General features: G+C 43.4%; 1 protein-coding gene across 1 annotated transcript in view; it reads left to right on the forward strand.

Moving 5' to 3' along the window:
• The first annotated feature begins 408 nt into the window (after positions 1 to 408).
• EGLN1 (egl-9 family hypoxia inducible factor 1) overlaps positions 409 to 22485 on the forward strand; it is a 35428-nt gene continuing 13351 nt past the window's right edge. Inside the window, exon 1 of the mRNA XM_032682629.1 lies at positions 409 to 1338. Within this exon, the coding sequence (XP_032538520.1) occupies positions 424 to 1338 (915 nt within the window). The 5' untranslated portion in view covers positions 409 to 423. The remainder of the gene's footprint in view (positions 1339 to 22485) is intronic.

Raw genomic sequence — 22485 nt, forward strand, 5'->3', positions numbered from 1 at the left:
CTCCTCCTCGCCCCGGCACAGCGGCAGAGGCGCGGCGGGGAGAGGCGGCGGCCGCGCCGGCCCGCGCTGCACCGGGCAGAGAGGCCGGCGGGGAGCGGAAGGCAGTCCCGCACCGCGCCACCCCGCTCCCCCTCGGCCGCTCCGCCGCTGGCGGGGCGGCGATGAGGCGGCGCTAAGCGGCGTTAGCGGCGCAGGGAGGGCGGCGCGGGCCCCCGCGCCCCGGCCGCCCCGTAGGAGGCCGCGGGCCGGCGGAGGCGGAGGGCGGCGGGACCCGCGGCGGAGCCGGAGCCGGGCGGCCATGATGCAGTGAGCGCTCCCTCCCCGCGCGGCCGGGCGGGGGCCCGCGTTAGCGCCGCTCCCGCCCGCCTCCTTACATAACATAACCCGGCGGCCGAGCGGGGCTGCGGCGGCAGCACCAGCGCCATGGCGAATGACAGCGGCGGCGGCGCCGGCCAGGGCGGCCAGGGCGAGAGCAGCGGCGGCAGCAGCAGCGGCGGCGGCAACAGCAGCAGCGAGCGCGATCGGCAGTACTGCGAGCTGTGCGGGAAGATGGAGAACCTGCTGCGGTGCGGGCGCTGCCGCAGCTCCTTCTACTGCAGCAAGGAGCACCAGCGCCAGGACTGGAAGAAGCACAAGCTCATCTGCCGCGGCGGCGGCGCGGCGGCGGCGGGCGCGGCAGGGGGCGCTACCGAGCCCCGCGGCGGGCAACCCCCGCCGCCTCGCGCCCACGGCGGGGCCGCGGCGAGCGGCAGCGGCCGGGCGGGGGCCGGCAAGGGCGCAGCGCCGCCGTCCCCGGACGCCCCCGCCGAGGCCGCCCCGCTGACCAACAACCACGTCGCCGCCGCCGCAGCTGCCGGCGGTGAGGCGGAGGCCCCGGCCGCGGCCCAGTCCCCGTCGCCCTCCGGGGAGGCGGTGCTGCTGTACCGGGACAAGTCGAACCTGTACCCGGGCGGCGTGCAGGCGGGGCCCGGCGGGGCCGCGCTGCGCCCCAACGGGCAGACGAAGTCGCTGGTGCCGCAGCGGCTGGCGCTGGAGTACATCGTGCCCTGCATGAACAAGCACGGCATCTGCGTGGTGGACGACTTCCTCGGCAAGGAGCTGGGCGGGCTGGTGGCCGAGGAGGTGCGGGCCCTCCACCACACCGGTCGCTTCACCGATGGGCAGCTCGTCAGCCAGAAGAGCGACTCCTCCAAGGACATCCGCGGGGACAAGATCACCTGGGTGGAGGGCAAGGAGCCGGGCTGCCAGACCATCCGGCTCCTCATGAACAGCATGGACGATCTCATCCGGCACTGCAACGGCAAGCTGGGCAACTACAAAATCAACGGCAGGACGAAAGTGAGTATGGGAGGGAGGGAACCGGGACCCTCGGTGACCCCCCCCCGGCCCCTGCACCGGGGGAGTTGCGGCGGGGGGCGGGAGCGGGTCGGCGGAGCCGGCGCTTCCTCGGGCGCGGCCGTGTGTGCGCACACGTGTGCGGGTGCGTGCGGGTGCGCACGTCCGTCCGTCCGTCCATCCATCCGTCTGTCTGTGCGGGGCTGTGCGTGTGCCCGTGCGCCCGCTGCTGTTCCGCTCTCCGGAGCCGACTCGTACTCGTGAGTTGTGTCTAGTTCTGGGCTACCGTGTCCGCTTGTGGGCTCTTCTGTACAAGAAAGACAAGGAGCTGCTGGAGACGGTCCAGTGGAGGGCCACAGAGATGATCAGGGGGCTGGAGCATCTCTCTTAAGAGACGGCGGGAACTGGGCCTGTTTAAAGTAGACTGAGAGGGAATCTCATTAACGCATATAAATATCTCAAAGGCAGGTGCCAAGAGGATGGTGTCAGGCTCTTTTCAGAGATGCCCAGCGACAGGGTGAGGCGCAATGGCCATAAACTTAAAACACAGAAAGTTCCACCTCAACATGAGTAAGAACTCCTTTACATAGAGGGTGGCAGAGCACTGGAACAGGTTGCCCAGGGAGGTCGTGGAGTCTCCCTGTCTGGAGTCATTGGACAACCTACTTGCTCTGGGTGATCCTGCCTTGGCAGTGGGGTAGGACCAGATGATCTCCAGAGGTCCCTTCCAACCCTAACAATTCTGTGATTCTGTGGCTCTCGCCCAACCCCAGCGGGCCCGGGCCGCAGCCTCCGCGGTGGGCGGGTGTTGTCCCGCGGTCAGCCCAGGGATTGCTCTCGACCGGGAAAGTGTGAAAGGGTTTGTTTGCCTCTTAGCTTTTCCAGAGCAGGAAAAAAAGGCAATCTCATTTATGCCCTTCTGGAAGCTTATCTACCGGGCGATGGGTATTGAAATGCAAGTTTTCCTGTGGTCTCCCGAAAAAATGTATGGGCTCCGGGAAGCCGGGGGCAGCGTGTGCTGGGCACCGGCTGCAAAGCGTCCCGGCAGCAGCGCTGGCTGGGGAGCGTGGAGCAGCCTGTGCATAGCGTTTACGGGCTCACGTGAATGGGCCAGGTTTTGCTAAGCCTTGGCTCACGATGTGGCCTGCCTGGTGCTGGACTTAAAAATGTGGGTAGGAGACCCGCATCAGTGAGCGAGTTCCCCGGTGGCACAATAAACCCATGAGTTATAGTGCAGCCCTGTAGCAGCGGTGCTGCGGTGGGCAGCAGAGTCACATGAGGAGCAGGGTGGCTTTGGGCTGAGATTTTTACTGTCATCAAGTCTCTTTTCCGCAAAAAATCTTACTCTTTAGCTCTATTTTGAGACCAGAGAACTGAGTCAAAATCTCCCGTTGTATTAGCCTAATTTGCAATTCCCTTCCAGTCCTTTAAATAAAATTCTGGCCCTTGGTAGAAGACTAGTAATGAATATTCATTAGTATCTTTTTCTTTAAAAAAAAGAAAAGAGGAGTGAAGGCTCATCACACTTTGCTACCTCTATTAAAACATAAGGAAGCCAGTGAATTGGTAGGAGCCATCCCACCGAGGTGATTGCACTGTCACAGATGGACTGTTGTTGCTGCAGCTGCAGAATCTCAGCTGGTAGGAAGCTGCGGGAGGGAGGAAGGGAGAAACTGGAAGGCAAAAAACAGCCCTGGATTTGTTCAGGGCACGGGAAACTCCTGTGATAAAGAAAAGTGGGGGGGTATTTTTTTTTTTTAATTTAAATAACTCTCTTTCTGTACCTTCAATTAAACCAGTTCTGTGCTAAAACTTTTTGACAGGAACATGATCTAGAGTCCTCATAGATCCCTGTGGGGCTTTTCTAAGCCAACTTATGTTTTGAACAGTCTTAAATCTCTTCAAGGCTTCAAACTTGCACTCTAAAAATATCACTGGTTTTGCCGGGTTTCAATTTTATGCAGCCAAGAGGAATACCACATCTGTTTTTATGTCCAGTGGTGTGCTTCTGTAAAGAATATGTGCCAGGGTTTTAGAAAAGGGCTTTTGGAGTTGTAATCCTGAATCATGTGTGCAATTCCTGGACTACTGTATTTGACATTTCTACTGTTGCTAATTGTGAAAGATTGAGAAAAATCTGTTCAGGTGGCACGCCTTTGTGGAGCAACAGCAAAGCAGTGGGATTGTTTAGCTCCCCTTGGTTTTCAGTCACTGATGAAATCGCTCTGTATTTGGGGCATCAGAACAGGTGCAGGAATGAGATCAGTATAGGTGCAGTACTTTGCTCCTTGGTGGTGCAGAAATGCATTACTTCCTGTCTGCTCACCTTCCCTCGTTTATTTCCTCACAAAAATCAGTGCTTTTAGTGCACAGAAAAGCTCAGTTCCCTAAAATTTCAACAAAGCAGAATGAAAACTGTCAGTCACTCTCATAGAATCACCTCACCAGAGCTGAATTAACAAAAGCAGATGATACCTAGAGTATCATTTTGGATAACTTGTATACCTGTTGGTGTTGTTGGCATTGAACTTGCCATCGTTTCTATAAAGTGTCTAAAAGCACTATATTAAAAGGAGAAAAGAAATGGGTTTGAGATGTGCCTCTCTTAGCTTGTAAACCTACCTAACTGTCAAGGAAAAAGCTATGTTGTTTTAATAGAATCTAATTCGAACTGATTTGCATTCACCATGGCCAGTCTCTTAAGGTGAAGTACATGAAATAAGGTCAAATATAAGTGTGAGAAACCTGAAATTTTACAGTTGAAAGTCTCTGATGGGTGATACACTCTGATAGACTAACTAGGGCTACCTAGAACTGATCTGCTTAAGCTAATGTGGTTCTCCTTAGTCCTGACTGTCAGCAGATGACTCTCCAGCCTGAAGGTATCTATATAGCAGTAGATATAGACTAACCACCTTTGAGGTGTGTGGAGGATACAGCAGCATGTTTAAGAGAATGGCTAACTATTTACTCATCTTGGAAGTCCTGACTTACTGCATTCCTTGCTTTTGTTCTCTTTCTTTCCAGACTCTGCTTCCTTCTTTTCTCTAGCAGATGATGGTACATATTTGCATACGTGAGCTGTAGTGTTTTTCTCCTACTTCCTGTTATTTTCTAGTTTTTTCTTCTTTCATCTCTTCACAAAATATTAATTCTCCTTTTTTCCTTTATCTTATCAGTTACCACACTTTTAAGTACGTGTATTTCTGTTTCCTGCCTGTCCTGTCTTACATAGTGGAGATACAAATGTGCTCATCTAAGTCAGGAAAAGAAATGTCCTGATTCTCACCCAGGTAAGAGGGTTTTTCCTCCTTCTCCACACAGAGGCAGAGAACTCTGTGTGGAGAAGGGTTTTTCTTCCTCCACACAGAGGCGGGTTAAGGGAGGAGGCAACTTTATGATTTTTTTGCTATGATTCTCTTTCCTCTCTTGTGGATTCTGCTGATCTGAAGCTTACATCCTTTACTGGTCTTGCAATAGTAGTGGGACTTCCTAGTCATGGACTGGATTCCTAGTAATCACCATATAACCCGACATCTGATCTATCAGCTCTTCCCGTTTCTGCCCCATTACACCAGCGCCACCCATCTCCTAAACCCTACCCCATGCCTTTTATTGAAAGGAGTTTGAATAGACAGTTTGACAGGCCCTGTTGCATCCCTTTAGTTTTTTCTTCATTCCTACCCCTTGAAACCTGTCAGAAGACCTGTTGTTCAAATTGGTGCATTTTAATTCTCTCCTGTCTTTACCAGGCCAGTGACACCCACTGCTTCTCGGCCACCAGTAGCTTAAAAATTTGCTTTATTTGTTACACATCATGCAAGCTTGCTTTTCTGCTTTTTCTTGTAATTGCTCATCTCTTACTCTCTCCTCACCTCCAATCTCAAAATAAATTGACCTGATTCAAAATACTTTAACTGCTGTTCATAATTAATTCCCTGTGTGTTCATCAGTTTTCAATGTGATGCTGCACACTGGAGCATCCTGGAGTTTTCTGAAGACTTGGAAGACTCTGGATTCAGACTAATCTGACTGTGCCCTATTAAATTATATTCTTTTAAAGTTAGTAATGCTTCTTCAGAAAACAATTCTCCAAGAGTGAGTGGATTTCTCATACCCTGCTGTTAGTTTTTCTATAAAGTGGAAAGAAGAGGCTGTATGCTCTTGCCACTTATTTATATTGCATCTTTTCCACAAACATGTTGGATTAATGTTACCAAGGAAAAGCAAGATTTATGGGTGTTCTTTCTGCTTTATCTTGTTCTGCAAAGTGTTAACTGTGAGCATATGTGGCAGTAAGAAGACAAATGAAAAAGAAGAGATAGAGAATAAGGACTTGACAACCAAGCAGGTACCAGAAAGTGATGATAATGGCAAAATACTGGTAGAAGAAAAGGAAAGTGAGCACAGGGGTGGGTGTGTGGCTCTCTTGTAGCTCAGGTGAGTCCCGCTCTGATAGAAGAACCCAAGAGCTTAGGAATATTTATAAAGTAGGGGACTTCCCCTCAATTTGCTTGTAGCATGCACTGTTACAGAGATCTTTCTGTATCATTCTGGAGGTTCATTTCACTACCACACCTTGAATTTATTTCTTACTAGAAAACTTACTGATCTAATTGGTTCCTAGTGAATGACCATATGTACGGGTTTGAATCTGCCAGTGAGTTGTGGGAAGGTGTGACCAGCTCTCTCGCACTCTTCAGTACTGGCTTGAGTTGCTTGACCTTGATATAGAATATGACCAGTGCTCATCCTTATTCCTGACAGCAATATTTCTGTTGGTGATGGTGTTCTCTTCTAGATGAGTGTCTTGGTCAGTGAAGGATTGTATGGTGATTCATGACTACACAACAGCCCACACACAGTTCTTAGAATCCTGTTGGAGTAGAGCCCTGACATGCAATGAGTATAGTTTTCATTTGTTGTTCTTCATGTACAAGCATTCTGGGTCCCAAATGGAACAGATGATCAGAAGATTGTCTGGGGTCTCTCCTGCAAGTGATCTTTTGATTGAAAAGCACAGCAGAATCCAGAAAAGACTCTTGTTTACAGCCAACTTGAATGTTGCTGAGGTTCTGGCTGGTTTTCCTACTAGAGAAAATTACAGAGATATGCTAATTTCTGCGGGGCAGCTGTGTATTGATTGTAACTTTAAAGTGTGGTATGAATATAGCATGTCCAAGGGTGGGGAGCACCACGTGACTGCCAGGAACTTCTCTGTGTGTTAAGACTGTGGTTCAATGAACACTTTTAGCTGGCACTGCTGGAGAAGCAGTCACTCTTCTTTGCCAGAACGAGTATTTACATGGCCATCCTGTGAACTGGTTTGGGGAACTGATCCATCTGAAAAATAAATTGGCAAAAGAAGTGCTCCTGGTTCAGTGTTCGGATGTTTGTCCTGGCACAGGGGACTGGCAGATGGTGAGACTTTCTTTCAGCAGCACTGCAAATTTATGCCAGTTTAAAGTGTTTGCCAAACTACAGCCTTAGTTTAACACTAAACTAATTCTCCCAAAACTTACCCTTGAAAATTTGAGCGCATTTTAAGAAATCTTTGCTAGCTGTCTATTTTTTTCTTTCTTAACCTTTCTTTTCTTTGTTCTTCTGTGTACAGTGTGAGACTGAGTTCTTACCATCAGAAATGCATTCTTCTGTCCTCCAAGAATCTTCCTTGTGAGAGTTTTATACAGAAACTTTACCTGTCAATGCACCAGATGATCCCATGTAACATGGACATGGGATCAGGGGGACGCAAAGAGGACCATTAATAAAACTTCTACCCTGGACTTCTACAGGGCAGATTTCGGCCTACTCAGAAGACTGGTTAAGAGGGTACCTTGGGAAACAGCCCTTGAAAACAAAGGGGTCCAGGAGGGATGGGCATGCTTGAAGAAGCAAGTCTTGAATGCACAGGAGCAGGCTGTCCCAGTGTACCGAAAGGCAGGCCGGGAGGAAAGACGACCAGCCTGGCTGAACAAGGAGATTTTAAAGGAAATTAGGGGGGGAAAAAGAGAGCTTACTGACTATGGAATGGTCTAGTAACCTCAGCGGTGTTGGATCAAGGGTTGGACTTTATGATCTCGGAGGTCTTTTCCAACCCGTTTGATTCTGTGATTCTGTCTACAGTGGAAACACATGTTTTCTCCAAATCAAAACTGATTTCCCCACACACTCTGCAGCTTCAAAATCAACCTATTGTTATGCTTTTTGGCTGTCCCTATCCATTATTCTAGAGTTTTATTAGCACTAGAGACGTTCTTGAGTTCTCTGTTTCAAGACAGAGCTGGACTATCATCCTCTGCAATGAACAGTGTGCTGCGGCTTGCTGCTGGTAAAGAAGGTCCCTACTCAGCCCCATCCCCTTGTGTCCCATCCACTTCTGCTTCAGGGGCTCTGTCTGAAATAGGCACTTTGAGTACTATTTTATATTTCATGTCTTATTTCCTCTCTATTGCCCAGTGCATTAGGATAGCTCTAGGAAATTCTGGATTGGTTTGTTGCTTGCTTTTTCTCAGTCATTTTTTACTAACTAGAGTTCATTTTTGAGTTGTTACTGTTCTGGAGATAAGGAACCTGTAACACTGTAGTTTGTGCACATCAGTGATTTCAGTACAACTGTGGGTAATTAATTTTTTCCTGTCAGTGATACCAATGATTTTCTGACCGTGTAGCTGTTTTGATGTTCTATGCTGTCTTTCCTGCACAGAATGGGCTCAATTTAATACTGTCCAAAAATCAAGCGGGATGCTTCTCATCATGGCTGTACAGCTTGAGAGGAAGAGCTGTCTTCCCTCTGCTGTGGCCTCTTGGACTGAAGTTCCTTGGAAGTAATGTCCTGCCAAGTCATAGGACTGTCTGAACAGCAGTTCTCAGATCTTTGGGTTAGTTGTATCAGTAACCTTGACTGAGAGATGTTTTCCCTTTTTCTGAATGATGCTTAATTTCTGAATAGGTTGCCAGCTATTTCCTGAAAAAAAATCAACAGCGTGTTATTCTCTTCCATGATATTTACCATGTTCATAGTATTTGTATTTCAGTTGTCTTTAGACTATCTTGGTTAATATCTGACAGCTTTTAGGTTGAACAGGCTAGGTTGCTATTGGAATTTTGCAGGATGTGGTCTTTGTAGTTGCTACTGTCTTGTTCTGTACTGAGTGCTAGGGTGTATGTTTGTATCTCTAGGTATGTACATCGTGTACTTGGTGCTTAAATGAAGGCTTTCTGCTGCAGCAGAAAGGAAACTTGTTATAAAAGGGAAACGGATACTCTGTATGGAGCAAAAATTCCTTTTTGCCCATCCGGAGACTAAATCATTTTTCTTTAGGCTCCTTGGAGAGCTCTGGTACAATGACAGCACTTTTTTCAGTTCAGAAATTCATTTTGGGGCTGTTGTGAGTGGGTTGGTTAATTAATTCTTCGTTGGGACACTCATAGGGCTCTCTGGCTCTTGTGCTGATATATTTTGTTACTTTTCAGTAAGGGTGTGACTGTAGACAGTGCAAGGACTGTACAAGTGTTTTTTGGAAATAAGCTTACTCAGAATATATCAAATTCAAGATCTTTATTCATTGGCATGTTTTTTACACTGCACTAAGAAAATAATATTTTGAAAGTATTTTCAGTGAACAGAAGAGTGAAGTTATTTGACTACTGAGTTTGATAGTCATTATTTATGATACCCTTTTTTCTTCCACATTTGTGACTTAGACCCCTCAAAAGGAGGACTAATGCTAGTCTTTGAGACCTTCTGAAAAGGTCATTTGGTGCTCATTAAATCCTTGTAAACTCTTTCCAGTTTTTGAAGATTGTTGGTAAATGATGGGTGATCAGGCATATTTTCAGAGCAGGCTGGTGCCAGAATTAGCTGGTAAGTGGCAGTCATAAGCTTCATGTCAAAAACGAATCCACTCGGTGTTCCAGGACAGTGTCTGTCAAAAATAGAGCAATGCTTTTATGCACGTAACAGCTGCTTACACTTGAAGACTTTCTCGTTCTTTGGTATTTAACTTAAAACTACTTGAGAGTATTTTTGTTAGCATATGATGTTATAAATAGGAATTGGGTAGAAATGTGCATGCCTGCACGTCTGTGTGGCCGTTGTTTGTGGAGGTAGAGTGGTTATCGATATGTTGTGTGCACAGTGCTCTAACAAAGAGATGAAGTCCATACATGTAGGGTAATTAATGAGACCTAAAGAAAAAGGTTATTTAATACCCCAAGATTAATTTTACACATTAATTGAGAGTCAGACCAGCTTAGACTGCATAGTTTGACCATGAAGGCATTCTGGACTGTACAACTTTTGACGAGATGCTGCTGTGTGGCCCCAGAGTGCTGCTGTGACAGCAGAGCCCGAGACTGCCTTGCCTTGTTTCAGCAAAAACAAACATGTTGAAAATGATATGAAGGTGAACACAGTGAGGGGAGTTCAGGAAGCTGTTTTTCCTTTTGATCCTAACAGGTGGAGGAATTGTCACGTTGGTTGTCAGATGACATTAAAGTTATAAAATGCAATAAACTGACTGAAGACTTGGGAAGTTTTGTGTGTGTTTGCTTAATTCAGTTTTGGTTTGGTTTGGGTTTTTGTGTCTTTGGTTTGTTTGATTTTCTTTTTATATGGATATATTTTAAATATATTTACAGGAAGATCTTATATTATTGGTTCACATCACTTTGTTCTGTTGAGAGCTCAAAATTCTTGGTGAATTGGCAGAGGCTGTAGGTTTCTCTGCTGGGCACAGTGTTGCTGTGGCTTGCTGACCTTCTGGTATGCCAGGGTCTGTTATCTTCCTGCTTGCGTAGGTCAGAAGGCTGCAGCTGTAAGAACAGTCCTGAAGTTACTAGTCAAATTAAACAAAAAAGTTAAAATAATAGATTAACCTGACTGTTGTGATAATGTGGAATTTAAATTGCTGTAGATTAAAAACTTGGTCTATACTAACTTTGAGGCCAGAATCCTCATATATTTAAGTTCTCTGCCTTGTGAAAAAATCCAAGGATGTAACATGTGAGAGGTTTCCAAAGCAGTTTATAGTTAGTTAATAACACATCTTTCTTGTTGCTGCTCTCTGCCCTGTTCAAGCATCTGTTCAAGCAGCTGAACTTCGCTGTGGATGCCAAGATCCCTCAACAGCTTCTGCTGTATTCGGACAGTGTGTGGTCTGTGCTCTGCTGAAGGCATCAGGCCCTTCCAGTATCAGTGGTTGTTGCATTGTTGTTCAGGCAGCTGGCATGCAGCCTTGCTGCTGTGAGAAAGGAAACTGTGGCCAGTTGATAAGGGCATCTTAAACTGACTCAGTTTCAGCTGGCATACTAGATGATGCCTAGTAAGATAGATGCTGGCTTAATCGTCCCTCTGTTTGGCTTAACCTTATTTGTGTCTCCTTTAGCCCCTATATGACAGCACATCAGCCACTCAGTGCTGCTCTTCACGGTGGTGGATTTGCTTTTTCAGATCATATGGTGAGAGGCTGAGAGAGCTGGGACTATATTGGAGAGGAGAAGGCATGAGGGGACTGTACCCGTGTGTACAGATACCTGATGGAAGGAGTGAAGAAGAAGGATCCAGACTCTTTTCAGCAGTGCTCAGTGACGAAGCAGTGGGCACACTGAGATGAAAGACATTCCATTTAAATGTAAGAAATGCTTTTTACACTGTGAGGGTGATCAGATGGAGAAGCAGGTTGCCAGAGAGGTTGTGGAGTCTCTATCTTTGGAGATATTCAAAACCTGATTACTACTTACCCAGCCCTGAGCAAGGGGCTGGACCACATGATCTCCAGAGGTGCCTGCCAACCTCAGCCCTCCTGTGGAAAAAAAAATACTGCAGTTTGGAGTGGAGGAGATACCAAAAAAGCCAATTTTTGCAGTCTGTTAAAACACTTTTTTCCAAAAGTGGCACTGTCAGGATAAGTCCTGCTTATTGCATCTCTGAGTGAAGTGGGCAGAAGTCTGTTTTCCTACTAGTGGTTGTTTGCCCCCTAAAGGATCATTGTGGTTGAATATGTCAGTAATGTAACTGTTTGAAATATTCCTGCCTTGGATCCCTTTTGATCATGCAGGTGGTCACTTGTACTAAGTCTGTGCAGCTGCCTCTTTTCCTGATTTCTCACAGGTTGCATGTTTTTCAGTTCATAGGTGCATATACTCCTAGCACAGTTCTTTCCTAGTATAGCTTTCAAAGCATGTGTACGCTTCACAAGACTGATTTAAGCAAAAGTTTAAGAAATGAACATCAATTATCTATAGGGAGCTTATACTTTCTCTCCAAAATTACAGAATTATTTTAAATTTATATATGATTTTAGGACCGCTTCTGTACTGAGAGGGCATAATGCAGCAGGGATAGTTATCCTTTCTTTGCAAGGCACACAGAAAAGTGAAATATGCTGTTTCAAAGCCACAGACTACGCAAAAATGCTTTATTTTAATATTTCACCTATTTTTATTTATGTAGCAAATTTGTTACAAACATCTGGGCAACATTATTTTGAGTACATTTCAGTTTCACTTAAGAAAAATGCCACCCCCTTGATGTTAAAAAAGTTTCAGAGAAGTGTGAGAAGGGAATATGAGTCAGGCTCATATATTTTATTCAGGCTCTTGAATAAATCAAAACCCTGCAGCTCTCAAGTTACAATCCTCACCTCCCCTATCTACCTTGTAGTCATTTTCTTTCATCTGAATTCCCCACACGAACTTGCTGTTCCCGCCCACTTCTATTCTGCCTGTGCTTCCCTGGAGACCTTGTTCTGCAGTGGTGGGTTCATTTTCTGCTGAGAGAGAGGAGAAGGGGTGCTGAGAGAGGCGAGCTGCCCCAGCAGGGGTGCAGAGGGCTAGGCTTGCCTCAGTTGCTGTTCTCTGCCAGGTATTCAGCAGTTGCAGCACCCTGTCAATGGAGTCTCCTCTGCAAGGACTGCACTCCAAAGATAAGAGCCACGTGCCTCTCGGGAGATGCCAGTTTGACCATCCATGCCATATATCTAGTTGTGAATTGAGGCCAGATGGAGTTGTGCTCATCTGAAGTGACCTTCTGTGTAAACGAGATGCTAGACCATCCCTGAATTGTAGGTTAAAGCTTTGTGTTTTTGAGCACTATCCAGTCTTACTGTTAAAAGAAAAAAGTATTAAACCCAGTTGTTGTTGTTACTGTTCAAATGCTCAAGACCCACTCTGCTGAAAGACCCGCTTTACTCAGTTTTTGCACTCTGGCTACTTAGTTTCAGGTTCTAGCAAGTTGCCCTCTCTTGTTTGTTCTGTGGGAGTTCCTCCTTGTCAGATGTGTCCATTTCACACAAGTATTTGTCATCTGTGTTCATACCGTTCTGTATTTGTTGTAAATAATCAATAATTGGTGTGTGTATAAAGCTTCAAAATGTATATAAACTGATGCTATTATATAATGTCCACCTCTGTCAGTTCAGGAGCTCTGAGCCAGAGGTTGCATCTAGACCACTGCTTGTAATACGTGCAGATGGATGGACATATTTGCCATTAATTTATGTAATCTTGTTTTAAAAGCCATTTGTACTTTTGGCCTCTGCAACATCCTGTAACAGCGAGTCCTGCAGTTTGATTAGGTGGAAAAGGAACTTCCTTTTGTTTAAAACCTACTGATGGTGATTTCAGTGTCTCCTGGACTCTGTATTGTGAAAACTCATTTCCCAGTAGTTTTACTTGTCATGTTTTTAAAAAAAGTCCGGCATTTGCTTCCATGCATTTTTTCATACATGACATACTTTCCCTCCTAAACTGAAGAACTGTAGTCTTTTTAGTGTTTATCCAATGGGTACTGCCCCACTATTCTGGTCCTTCCTGCTGCTCTTCTGTGCAGCTTTTCTTGTTCTGCTAATAACGTAAGGCAAGCAGAATCACAGTATTTAATGTACAGTATGTCATGAGTTTGTATGCTAGTGTGGTGATATATTCTGCATCACCTTTCCTTGTTTGGTGATGTATGACACTTTAGTTGCCTCCTCTGCTGTACTGAGATGTTCCTAGGAAAACAGTCTGTGTTTATTACATTTTTTTTTCTAAAGTGATGCTATCCAGTTTAGAAGACATCACTTTGTAAGGAAGCTTTTTTTTTTCCCCAAGGGATATTCCTTAACACCTACTCTTTCCTGAATTTCACTTGCTGTTTTGCTGTCCAGGCACATAGTGTCATTTTGCACCCTTCTGTGTACCTTTCTGCAGCCAGGGCTAGGAAGAACTATGCAGCATATTACTGTGTGTAAACACTGTCATTCTGCTGCTCATCTCCTATTCATATGAGGTCACATATGAAAAGTACAGGTTCTGTGGGGATCCTGCTGGTAACTCCTCATTTTTCACTGAAAGAAGGTTAGTTTGCTATTGTGAAATTGCAGTTGCAGTTTACTGTTTTAGTGCTCTTTGCTTTGCTTGTTCTGTTACTTTGAAATGCCTTGAAAGTAAGATCCATGCTTGAAGTGCTTTATACTTAAAAATTTCTAATTTTTGCATTAAAATTAATTCCTTGAGTAAAATTTTATTAAATCTCCATTATAGCTTGGAGAAAATGACATGTAGTGACTCCCGAAGGCCTCCTAACACCTGGCACAGACTCAAGAACAACACAGGAGTTCCTATACTGGAGTCCTGATTTTGTCATTTTCCTTAGTGAAAATAGAAAATGGGAGTGGCCTCTCTCATGAGCCAAGGCTATGCCAAAATTATATTGTAAGAGGTCATAAGCTAAACATATATTATTTTTACCTGTTTAGTCCTATAGCTTTATTTGTAAACACGGAAAATAATATTCCACTGCAGGACAAGAAATGCAGATGAAGGTGCTATCAACTAGCTTTATTTTTAGTTTAGTCTTCTCCTTTAGCAACTAGAATTTTGTAGATTTCTACTTTTTACTGTGTCTTTTCTCTTTCTACACTCAGATCCTGCTACTTTGAAGGAACACACCCATTGAAAGACAAAGCTATTATTAAATGATCCTTCCTGACCATTGAGATTTCAGTTTCTACAGTTCAGCTTGTAATAGCTCCATATTAAAACCCCAGAGAAAACATGCCTTTGAAGAGTGAAAATTCCGATGCCCTTTCCCCCCTGCCTTCACTCTCCCACCTGCCTTTTGGGAACAGCTTTCTAGAGGGAGTGATGGAATTTTTCAGGGACTCAATGGGGAACAGAATTGGCCAGCAATGAGAAAATTGAGTCCCTTTGCGATTTTTTTCCTTTGAAAAGTCTCTTAAACTTTTTTTTGTCATCTAGCCTTCATCTTCAAGGAAGGGTTATCTTGGCTTGGGAACCCTTAATTAAGGTTACCTTTACAGAGTAAGTAGATTCTTGTTTTCTGGAGTAACTTTCAGTTGTTTTCATGATAGCTGTATAGCATTGCTTGTATTGATCCTGGGGATAAAATGTATTTTTTTTACTGATTTGTGCGTGTGCCAAGTGGGGGAATAAGTCAGTAGATAGGCTTGAGGGCAGAGCTGCCATTCAGAGAGATAGTTAGCTTTTTGCAAGCTACTCCATGTGAACATTTTATCTGGGAGACCAATGATATGAGCAGCCTTCTGCCCGTGGTGAGTGGATATGAGTACAATAGTGCTGTGCTGTGTGTGGAGCGGAAGCTTTTTTCTGGTCTTTGCTTGCAATTCTGTGTGCTGAGAGTAACCTCCAATGTCCGAGATGTTTTGTAGTGTGGTTCATTAAGGGGCCGGAAGCACACAAAAGCAATTACAGCTGAGTCCTGCTGGGGTGTCTCAGTCGTTAGTGCTTGCAGCCTCATTTCATGGGGTTAATAGCAGGGCACTTGCAATTAAAACCTGTACTGTGGAACTTGCTCCCTTCGTTACTGCAGCGCATGGTTGGCAAATGCATCCACTGTGGGCAGGTCCATATCCACTCCTCTTCCTCCATGTTCTTCCCTTCAGCCTTTCTATGGCTTCAGAATTGGCTTCCCTCTTCTTTGGTTGCCTGTGTCAGAATAGTTGTCAGCTAGTGAGGAAACAAAATGAGTTTGGGGATCTGTTGTGTCTCTAGTATAAAGATACAGGGCCATCTCCTATACATGACAGAAATTAGTAAATCGGTTGGCTGCCTACAGATAACTTCTTGAAATGCAGTCTTCTATTTAGAAACTGCTATCCAGTGTTAGTGTGCAGTACTAGATACGTGTTTTAGAAGATCTGTTGTTTATTCTCAGTAATTATGTAGAAATTTCATTTTAAAGTACAGTCTCTGCTTGAAAGACCTATTTCTGCCAATCCTGAAATCTGGAATGTAGGATTTTTAGAATTGATTTCTGTTCCACTTGTTCCTTAGTTCTTGTTATATTCAGCATTATTTTCCCCCTTCCAATAATGCAGACTTTTGTCAGTGTTGCTATTCCTTCTGGTGCCTGCTTCTTTATTCATCTTCCCTTTGTTTCACTGTACATTGTATGTCCGTCAGTAATTTCCACTGCTGTTGCTTGAGGTGATGATGAGTTCATATCCTTGACTTGTTTTGTGGTATTTGCAGACTGAGGCAAACACTTTGTCATCAATTATGTTTTTTCTTTGTGTTTGTTTTTCTTTTTTTTATTCACACAACATTAAGCTAGGAACAGGCTTTACTTAAGCTCTGCAGATCTTGCATGTAGGTTGCATAAGTATGTCCTGTGGAACAATGATATGACACCTCTGATCTGGGTTACTGTTGCTAATCCCTGCAATCTCTTCCCAGTAAGTATGGTAGATTGCAAAGCCCTAGCTGTCCTTTGGTTTACCAGAAAGGTTTCTGCTGATTGGATTTTTAGGGACATACAGATAAACCTTTCTGCAGAAACACAAAAGAATGAGGTGTGCACATCCTGTCTTGAAATCCATTATTTCTAGGTGGGGTTTGGAACAGTGTGCTTCCCTTTTATATTAAATGCAGTGCTTTTAAGAAGGTTTAAAAGTATGTAAGTGCTGGCTGCATGCTAACACAGCTTGTGTTCAGATTTCTAACTTTCTGTGTGAGCATTTGGGGAGAGAGATCCTGGTTCTGTGCTCTTCTGGATGCCTTGGAAGAGGGAAGTAAAGTCTCAGTGACAAGTTGTTTCAGAAAGGCTTTCTTGTTCCTGTCAGGCTTTTCTGCTTACATCATCACGTTCTGTGGAGTTTGGTTCTGCCACCGTCTGATTTTTAGAGTGGGAAATTTTGGGGTTTGAGGTTGGCATCTGAAGTCTAACCACAATTCTTGTTGAGTTATAGACGGTCATAACCATGTTGATTGATAGGAGCCTTGTCAGTTAGCATTAACTTAGTTGATATTCACAGGAAAGGGCCAATCTGTGGAGAAGCCTACTTGCCTTTTAGGAAGGGTGAATTTTTTGATGAATATATAAAATACTATTTTTGTTATTGAAATAGTGACAAAGAGGAAAATAGGTAACTTTTTTGATCGGATTGGTTGTTTTCATAGCAGTTTCCTAACTTGGAACCAACCAGATGGGTCCATTTTAACCACTTTATAGTTGGTAATGCCACATGTTTTATTTTTCCCACGGCCATGAGAGTGATGTGTCTTTCCATCGTGCTGGTCTCTTGGGGCGTAAGTTGTGATAATGGTTGTGATAATGGGGAGACTGGGAAAAATCCTGTTGAAGCAGCACCAGGGAGCTCTGCAGGAGATGATCTTGTTGCTGCCATGAGTGTACACTTGCTGTAGGGTCAGCTGAATTGGTGTTGAAGAAGACAGTGGGGCTTTTGTATTGGCTAGGCGAGCACAGGCAGTTTCTTCGAGTGTTTTTTGCTGCCTGGACTCGGTGTTGGGTACATTCAGATCTTTCTTGTGCTCACATGGTCACATACTTCTAGGGCAAATACATTGCATTCCTGAGCTCCCCTCCTCCAGGAGTTCCACGGAGTCAGCCTCCCTGTTTCAGCAGAATGCCTCCTTAACCTGAAATGACATGGCTGCCTCTGCTGGGACATACAGTTGAAGGCATGGGTTTGGGAGCCAGTTTTCCGACTTGCATGCCAACATCACCAGTCCTACTCCTGGCGTTTGTAATCAGCCTGTAGCTCTGTGTGGCCTCAGCTGTTCTCAAGGCTTTGGCCAAGCACTTGTGGGAACCTGAGACAGCTGGAATACCAGTAGATTTGTATAATGCCTGCTTGCATTTGAACTGGATATACTGGGTGATCTGGTCAAGCGAAAAAACCCTAAGTATTGTTTATACCAGCTGGGACAGAGGCCTTATTACAGAGCTATGGTAGGATTGTAAAGAAAGGCTTGGATGGAGACAGTTTATGTGTGAAAGCCCATAAAAAGTAGTATGGGCAGAGTCAGCATTTTTTGCATTTAAATTGTAGGTGGCTTGAAAGCTTATTACAGGCTGTTTGTAGCTATTTGGCTTTAGACCTTAGTCATACTTCTGTGCAGTGTTAATATAAATTAAATCAGTGTCTATAAATAAATGTCTATTAGCATTTCAGTGCATAGTTATTTGGGTTTTTTGTAATTTATAAATAATTTCAAAGAATTGTCTGGACTGTAATAGTAGAAGTGAATGCTATAGTGTATGGTGTGAAGTTGGGAATTCTGTGGCCATGCTGAATCACATACATCCCCTTGAAAATATCCTTACAAACTGTTTTAAAAATAATTTTCCTTAGCATACTGGTTATGACAGTAAATCCTTCTGTGGTTAAAATACAGAGGTGGTACCTGAGGCCTTGACTTGAACACTTTGGTAAATGTTCATGTAATGAACATTTGCAGTAAACTTAAGGAACTTAGAGTACAGGAGTATTTTGAAGTATCTGGCTAACCACAGTACTAAACATGCAATTCTCTTACCATGCAGTTGCACAATATTCAAATTTTTAAAGATACCTTTCCTGCAAGCTAAATTTTAGTTACATTGTTATATTGCTCCTTAGAGCAGAAACAAAATTGCAGTTTTAAATAAGAAATTAGTCTCCGTCCTAGTATTTAGCAAAATGATCATGTACAGATTCGTGTCTTCTATAGGAAGGAAGTTCCGGGCTACTCAGTGTGTGTAGTTTTGGGGGGAGAATGATAGTGATGATGAGTGATATTCCTTAAATGGCAAATTTCTCAGGCATTCACTTTCCCAGAGAGGTTTTGTTTGAAAATAAAACTAAAAAATAACCACCTCTTGTCCTCCTTAATTCTTAGTATTTCTTCCTCCCCAGCCTCTCCTGGTATTAAGTATAAAGTCTCCAGCCTTGAAGTTTGGGCTGGTGTGCATGCTTTATTTTTATCACAGCATCATTAAGGTTGAAAAAGACCTCTTAAGATAGAGTCCAGTCATTTTTGAAAGTTCAGTTATCCAGTAGATCTCACATGGCTGAAGAAATTTACTGATCCTATGTAAAAATGTTAAGATAGGTAACCATGCTTCTTCATGTGTTATGTATTAGTGTGCCTGCTGATGTCGTGGTTGGCTCTGGAAATCTGGTGTGCACAAACTGCTGTCAGAATGTATTTTAAGTGATGCAGCTGAATGAGACTTAACCTCTTACTATTTTAGTGCACTTGTAATTTGCTTTAATGTTATTTTTAGTTCTTAAAGATTTTGCTTCTCTGCGCCCTTTCTGAATGGTCAGTGATGAAAGTAGTAAGTTGAGTAGTTTCATGTGAGAGCAGAAAGTTCTGCCCCATGTTGGGGGAAAAAAGTTTCAAAGTACTTATTTTCTAAATGGTATTATGCATTTCAAAGCATTTATGATGTTAAATTAAAACCAGACTCTTAAAATCTGTGTTGACTGACTTCTCTCAAATTTTTGTACAGTGCCAAAACAGTGAGTCATGAGTCTGCTTCTCTTGGAGGGAATGGGGAGTTAGTTATGGAGGCCTGCCAATTCTATGAACATATTTAACGTTATTCAAAAGTTGTTTGAATCTGAAATGTATTGGTCAACTTATTTAATCATAATGTAGACAGATTTAGGCTGACACAAATCAAAGTATGCTTTAAACCTTTCCTAGCTGCAAAGTGGTGTGTTTGCTCCTGGGCTTTTAAGAACTTTCTGCCCCTGCTGACAGTGCTTTTCATCTGCCTTCTTTGGGAAGCCTCAGTTAAGTATATCTGAGGGATTCTTTTGGATTATTTTGTTTTATGTTGTTGATCTTTTAAAGTTTGCAGTAGACTTTGATATCAAAACTATCAGAATGTGTTATGTTGAACCTTAGGGGAGCTCTTACTGCTTTGAAGCACTGACATATCTTGGATGTGCTCTTATTAATTCTTTTTTCTTCTTTTTTTTTTTTTAAGGGAATACAGGTGAGTTAGGCTCGAAGACATTGTCTATATTCAGAGATATGTTAGGTAAACTTTACTCTTTTTTTTTTTTAGTACCCTATTTAAACTAGTGCAAGCTCTCTGTGTACTTTCTTAGATAGGAACCCCATTTTATTTTCCTAATTTATTTTCCTGATAAGCAGTTTGATTAATTTAATGGAAACAAGGCCTTCATAAGATTGAAGGACTAGAGGGGTGCTTTCACTGATTCAGTTTTAAAACAGCACCTTTTGATTAAACTGGCACAATTTTGAGAATACGCATGTCCCATCTGACTTGGCTAGCAGCCTGGAAAAAGCCAGTGTGTTAACTTTCACAGAAAATACAGTCTATACTTTCCCCCCCTGCAGTTTGTGAGCTGACTCAGCCATCTCTTTGCCTTTGGAGATTTGAGACTTGTAACTTCACAAGCTCAGGTACAGAAGAGCAGAAAACCATGTTAATGTTTAAACATTTCTATCTCTTTAGTAGCAGTGAGGGCTGCAGGACCTCAGCTGAGAGTTAGGAAGTGTGGTTTAGATCTTCCTGTTATGTCTATCTGTACTAGTTTCAGTTCACCTTTGGAGATGTGTTTCTTCGATTGCCCTGCTCTCCTCAAGGCTCAGTCAAAGCTTCCGTGCAGGGAATGTGCCTTCTTCTGTCACCCTCTTGAGAATCTGTACCATCTCCCCCCATGCTTTTCGCTTGATGGCTTCATGAGAGCTTCTCTATCCTATTTTTTATTTTTTAGATGTACTCAGCGAAGTGTAAGCACATCCCATGGGCACAGTCATTTCCTGAATATCAGATTTAAGCAACTGCAGTTCTGGTTTGTTTTTTTTTCTGTGCCATATGTAAGAAGTGATGAATCATCTAGACTTGTATGCACATTTCTTCAGCAATTCAAGAGCTCAAGAGCATTTCTTGGAGCCCATGTTCATGCATGGATTAAAGGAGTGATATTTGGAAGTCAGCTTTGTGTGATCCCGCTGTTGAGCGCAATTAGAATTGAATGGTAGAGGGGGAGTACTAAACTTCATGTTGCTACAGTGAAGAATACCTGAGCTGGTTTGCTGAGTGGCACCATGGTTGCACTAAAGGTGTTTGGATCCAAGCTTCTTGTGGATCTTCTGGCCCTGGAGAGCTGGGTTGAATGTGGCCACTGAACCAACATGAAAGCTGATGCCTTCTGGCTTGTGTCAGTTTACTAGGATGTTTTAAGTGAATGTCGTGGGCAGGGTAATGTCATGTAAAAATGAAGACAGGAGTAAAGCAGTGACTTGAAGAGAAATTGAAGAGCTTGCTGCTGCTATGCTGGCAAAACTTTTTCTGAACTTTGATCTGAGAAAGCAGCATCTGATTGCCAAGTTAGAAATAAGCAATGTAGTAAAAGTATTAATATGTTGTGCCAAACTTTCGGTGGTATGGTATGTTACTTGATTTTGAATGCTTATGAAATGTATTTCTATTCAAAGCAAGTAGAAATCTTGTATTGGCCATTGCATTGGAGCGCCTGGGAAGGAGAGAGGTAGGTCAGGTTACCATTAGTTTCTGAACTCCCTAGAAGGTCATGGAAGATGTAATCCATGTACATAGCTGTGTGCTGATTCTATTAATAGTGTAAGCAGCTATGTCAACTCTCAGATTTTTCCTCTCTCCTATCTGAGTTCATTTTTCATCTCTGTTCTCTGTTCAGGTTGCCTTCTCTTTGCCAAGCTTTCCAACTTTCTGTTAAAACTTTAGCAGCCACAGGAGAGGGTGACCTGTGTTTGTCATCCTTGCCTTTAGTTGTTTTTCCCTAGAAGAGCAGCTTACTCTGGGCTTGCCAGAAGATGACTCAAATAGCTGGTGTGTGGTGTAGTCAGGGTTTATTGGTTTTTTGCTGGTTTGTGGTTTGTGTTTTGTTTGTTTTTTTTTTTCTTTTGATCTCCAGTTAGGTATTTACCAGATCTGCAGAGAAAAAATGCAACAGAAGATAATGGCTCGTAACTCCTTTGCTAATGGGCAAGTTGAATGACTGTAGTGGCAACTTAGTGTTAGGAGACAGGGCTTAAAAATAATGATGCAAAGCTGCTGCAACATGTCAGCCTCTTCTTTATGTTAGTTTCTAACTCAGAGATCCCTATCCTCTCTTGGGGATGTGTGAGCTAATGCCTTGTTTGATTTTTAAACTTCTAAGTAGTAGTTTGCTTTCCTCTTGCAGGTTCTCCAGAAGGTGATAACTGCAAAGCATGAATTTTTAATGAGAAATCGTTGCAGGGGTTGATGTTTCTCTCCAGCTTTTCTAGTTTCACAGTGTTGACTTGCATGAAAACTTGGTTTTCTAGCCTTGTTTACTAAATCTTGGAGGATATTATTGTGAGGTTTTACCCAGATGAAAGTTAGTATGGAAATATTTGGATTAGCTGTGTCCCAAAGAGTTTATTTTACCTCTTTTAGATTCTTCTGATTTGGGTGAGGCTGACAGGAATTTCTCCCTACTGATATTTTCTTTCTGTTGCAAGTTTCTATCTGTGCTTGTGAAGAATTTGCAGAGGAGTTATGAATCCAAGCCAAGTTGTACCACGTTAGCATGTTTTAAGTCACTAATGTTGATGCTTCTCACACAAGATGGTACTAAAACAGTCTTTTGTTCCTTCAATTTGACTGTTACTTTTTTCAACTTGTGAAAAATCATAGCCTGATATGTGCTTAAAGTGAAATTTATTTCTTCAGGACTGTTGTTTGTCACAGATGAATAAATTTTTGAACTAGAAATACAACACAGATGGACAAAACAGGGATGAGTCAGATTTTTTTGTATTATTTTTCTTTGTTTCTTCATTCCAGTGGTGTGTGTGGTTTTTTTCTTTATTTGAATGGTCTGTCAGATCAAACATGCCAAGGATTTCCAGTGA

This window comes from Chiroxiphia lanceolata, chromosome 3 (genome assembly GCF_009829145.1).
Source record: "Chiroxiphia lanceolata isolate bChiLan1 chromosome 3, bChiLan1.pri, whole genome shotgun sequence".
In the NCBI taxonomy this organism is placed as follows: domain Eukaryota; kingdom Metazoa; phylum Chordata; class Aves; order Passeriformes; family Pipridae; genus Chiroxiphia; species Chiroxiphia lanceolata.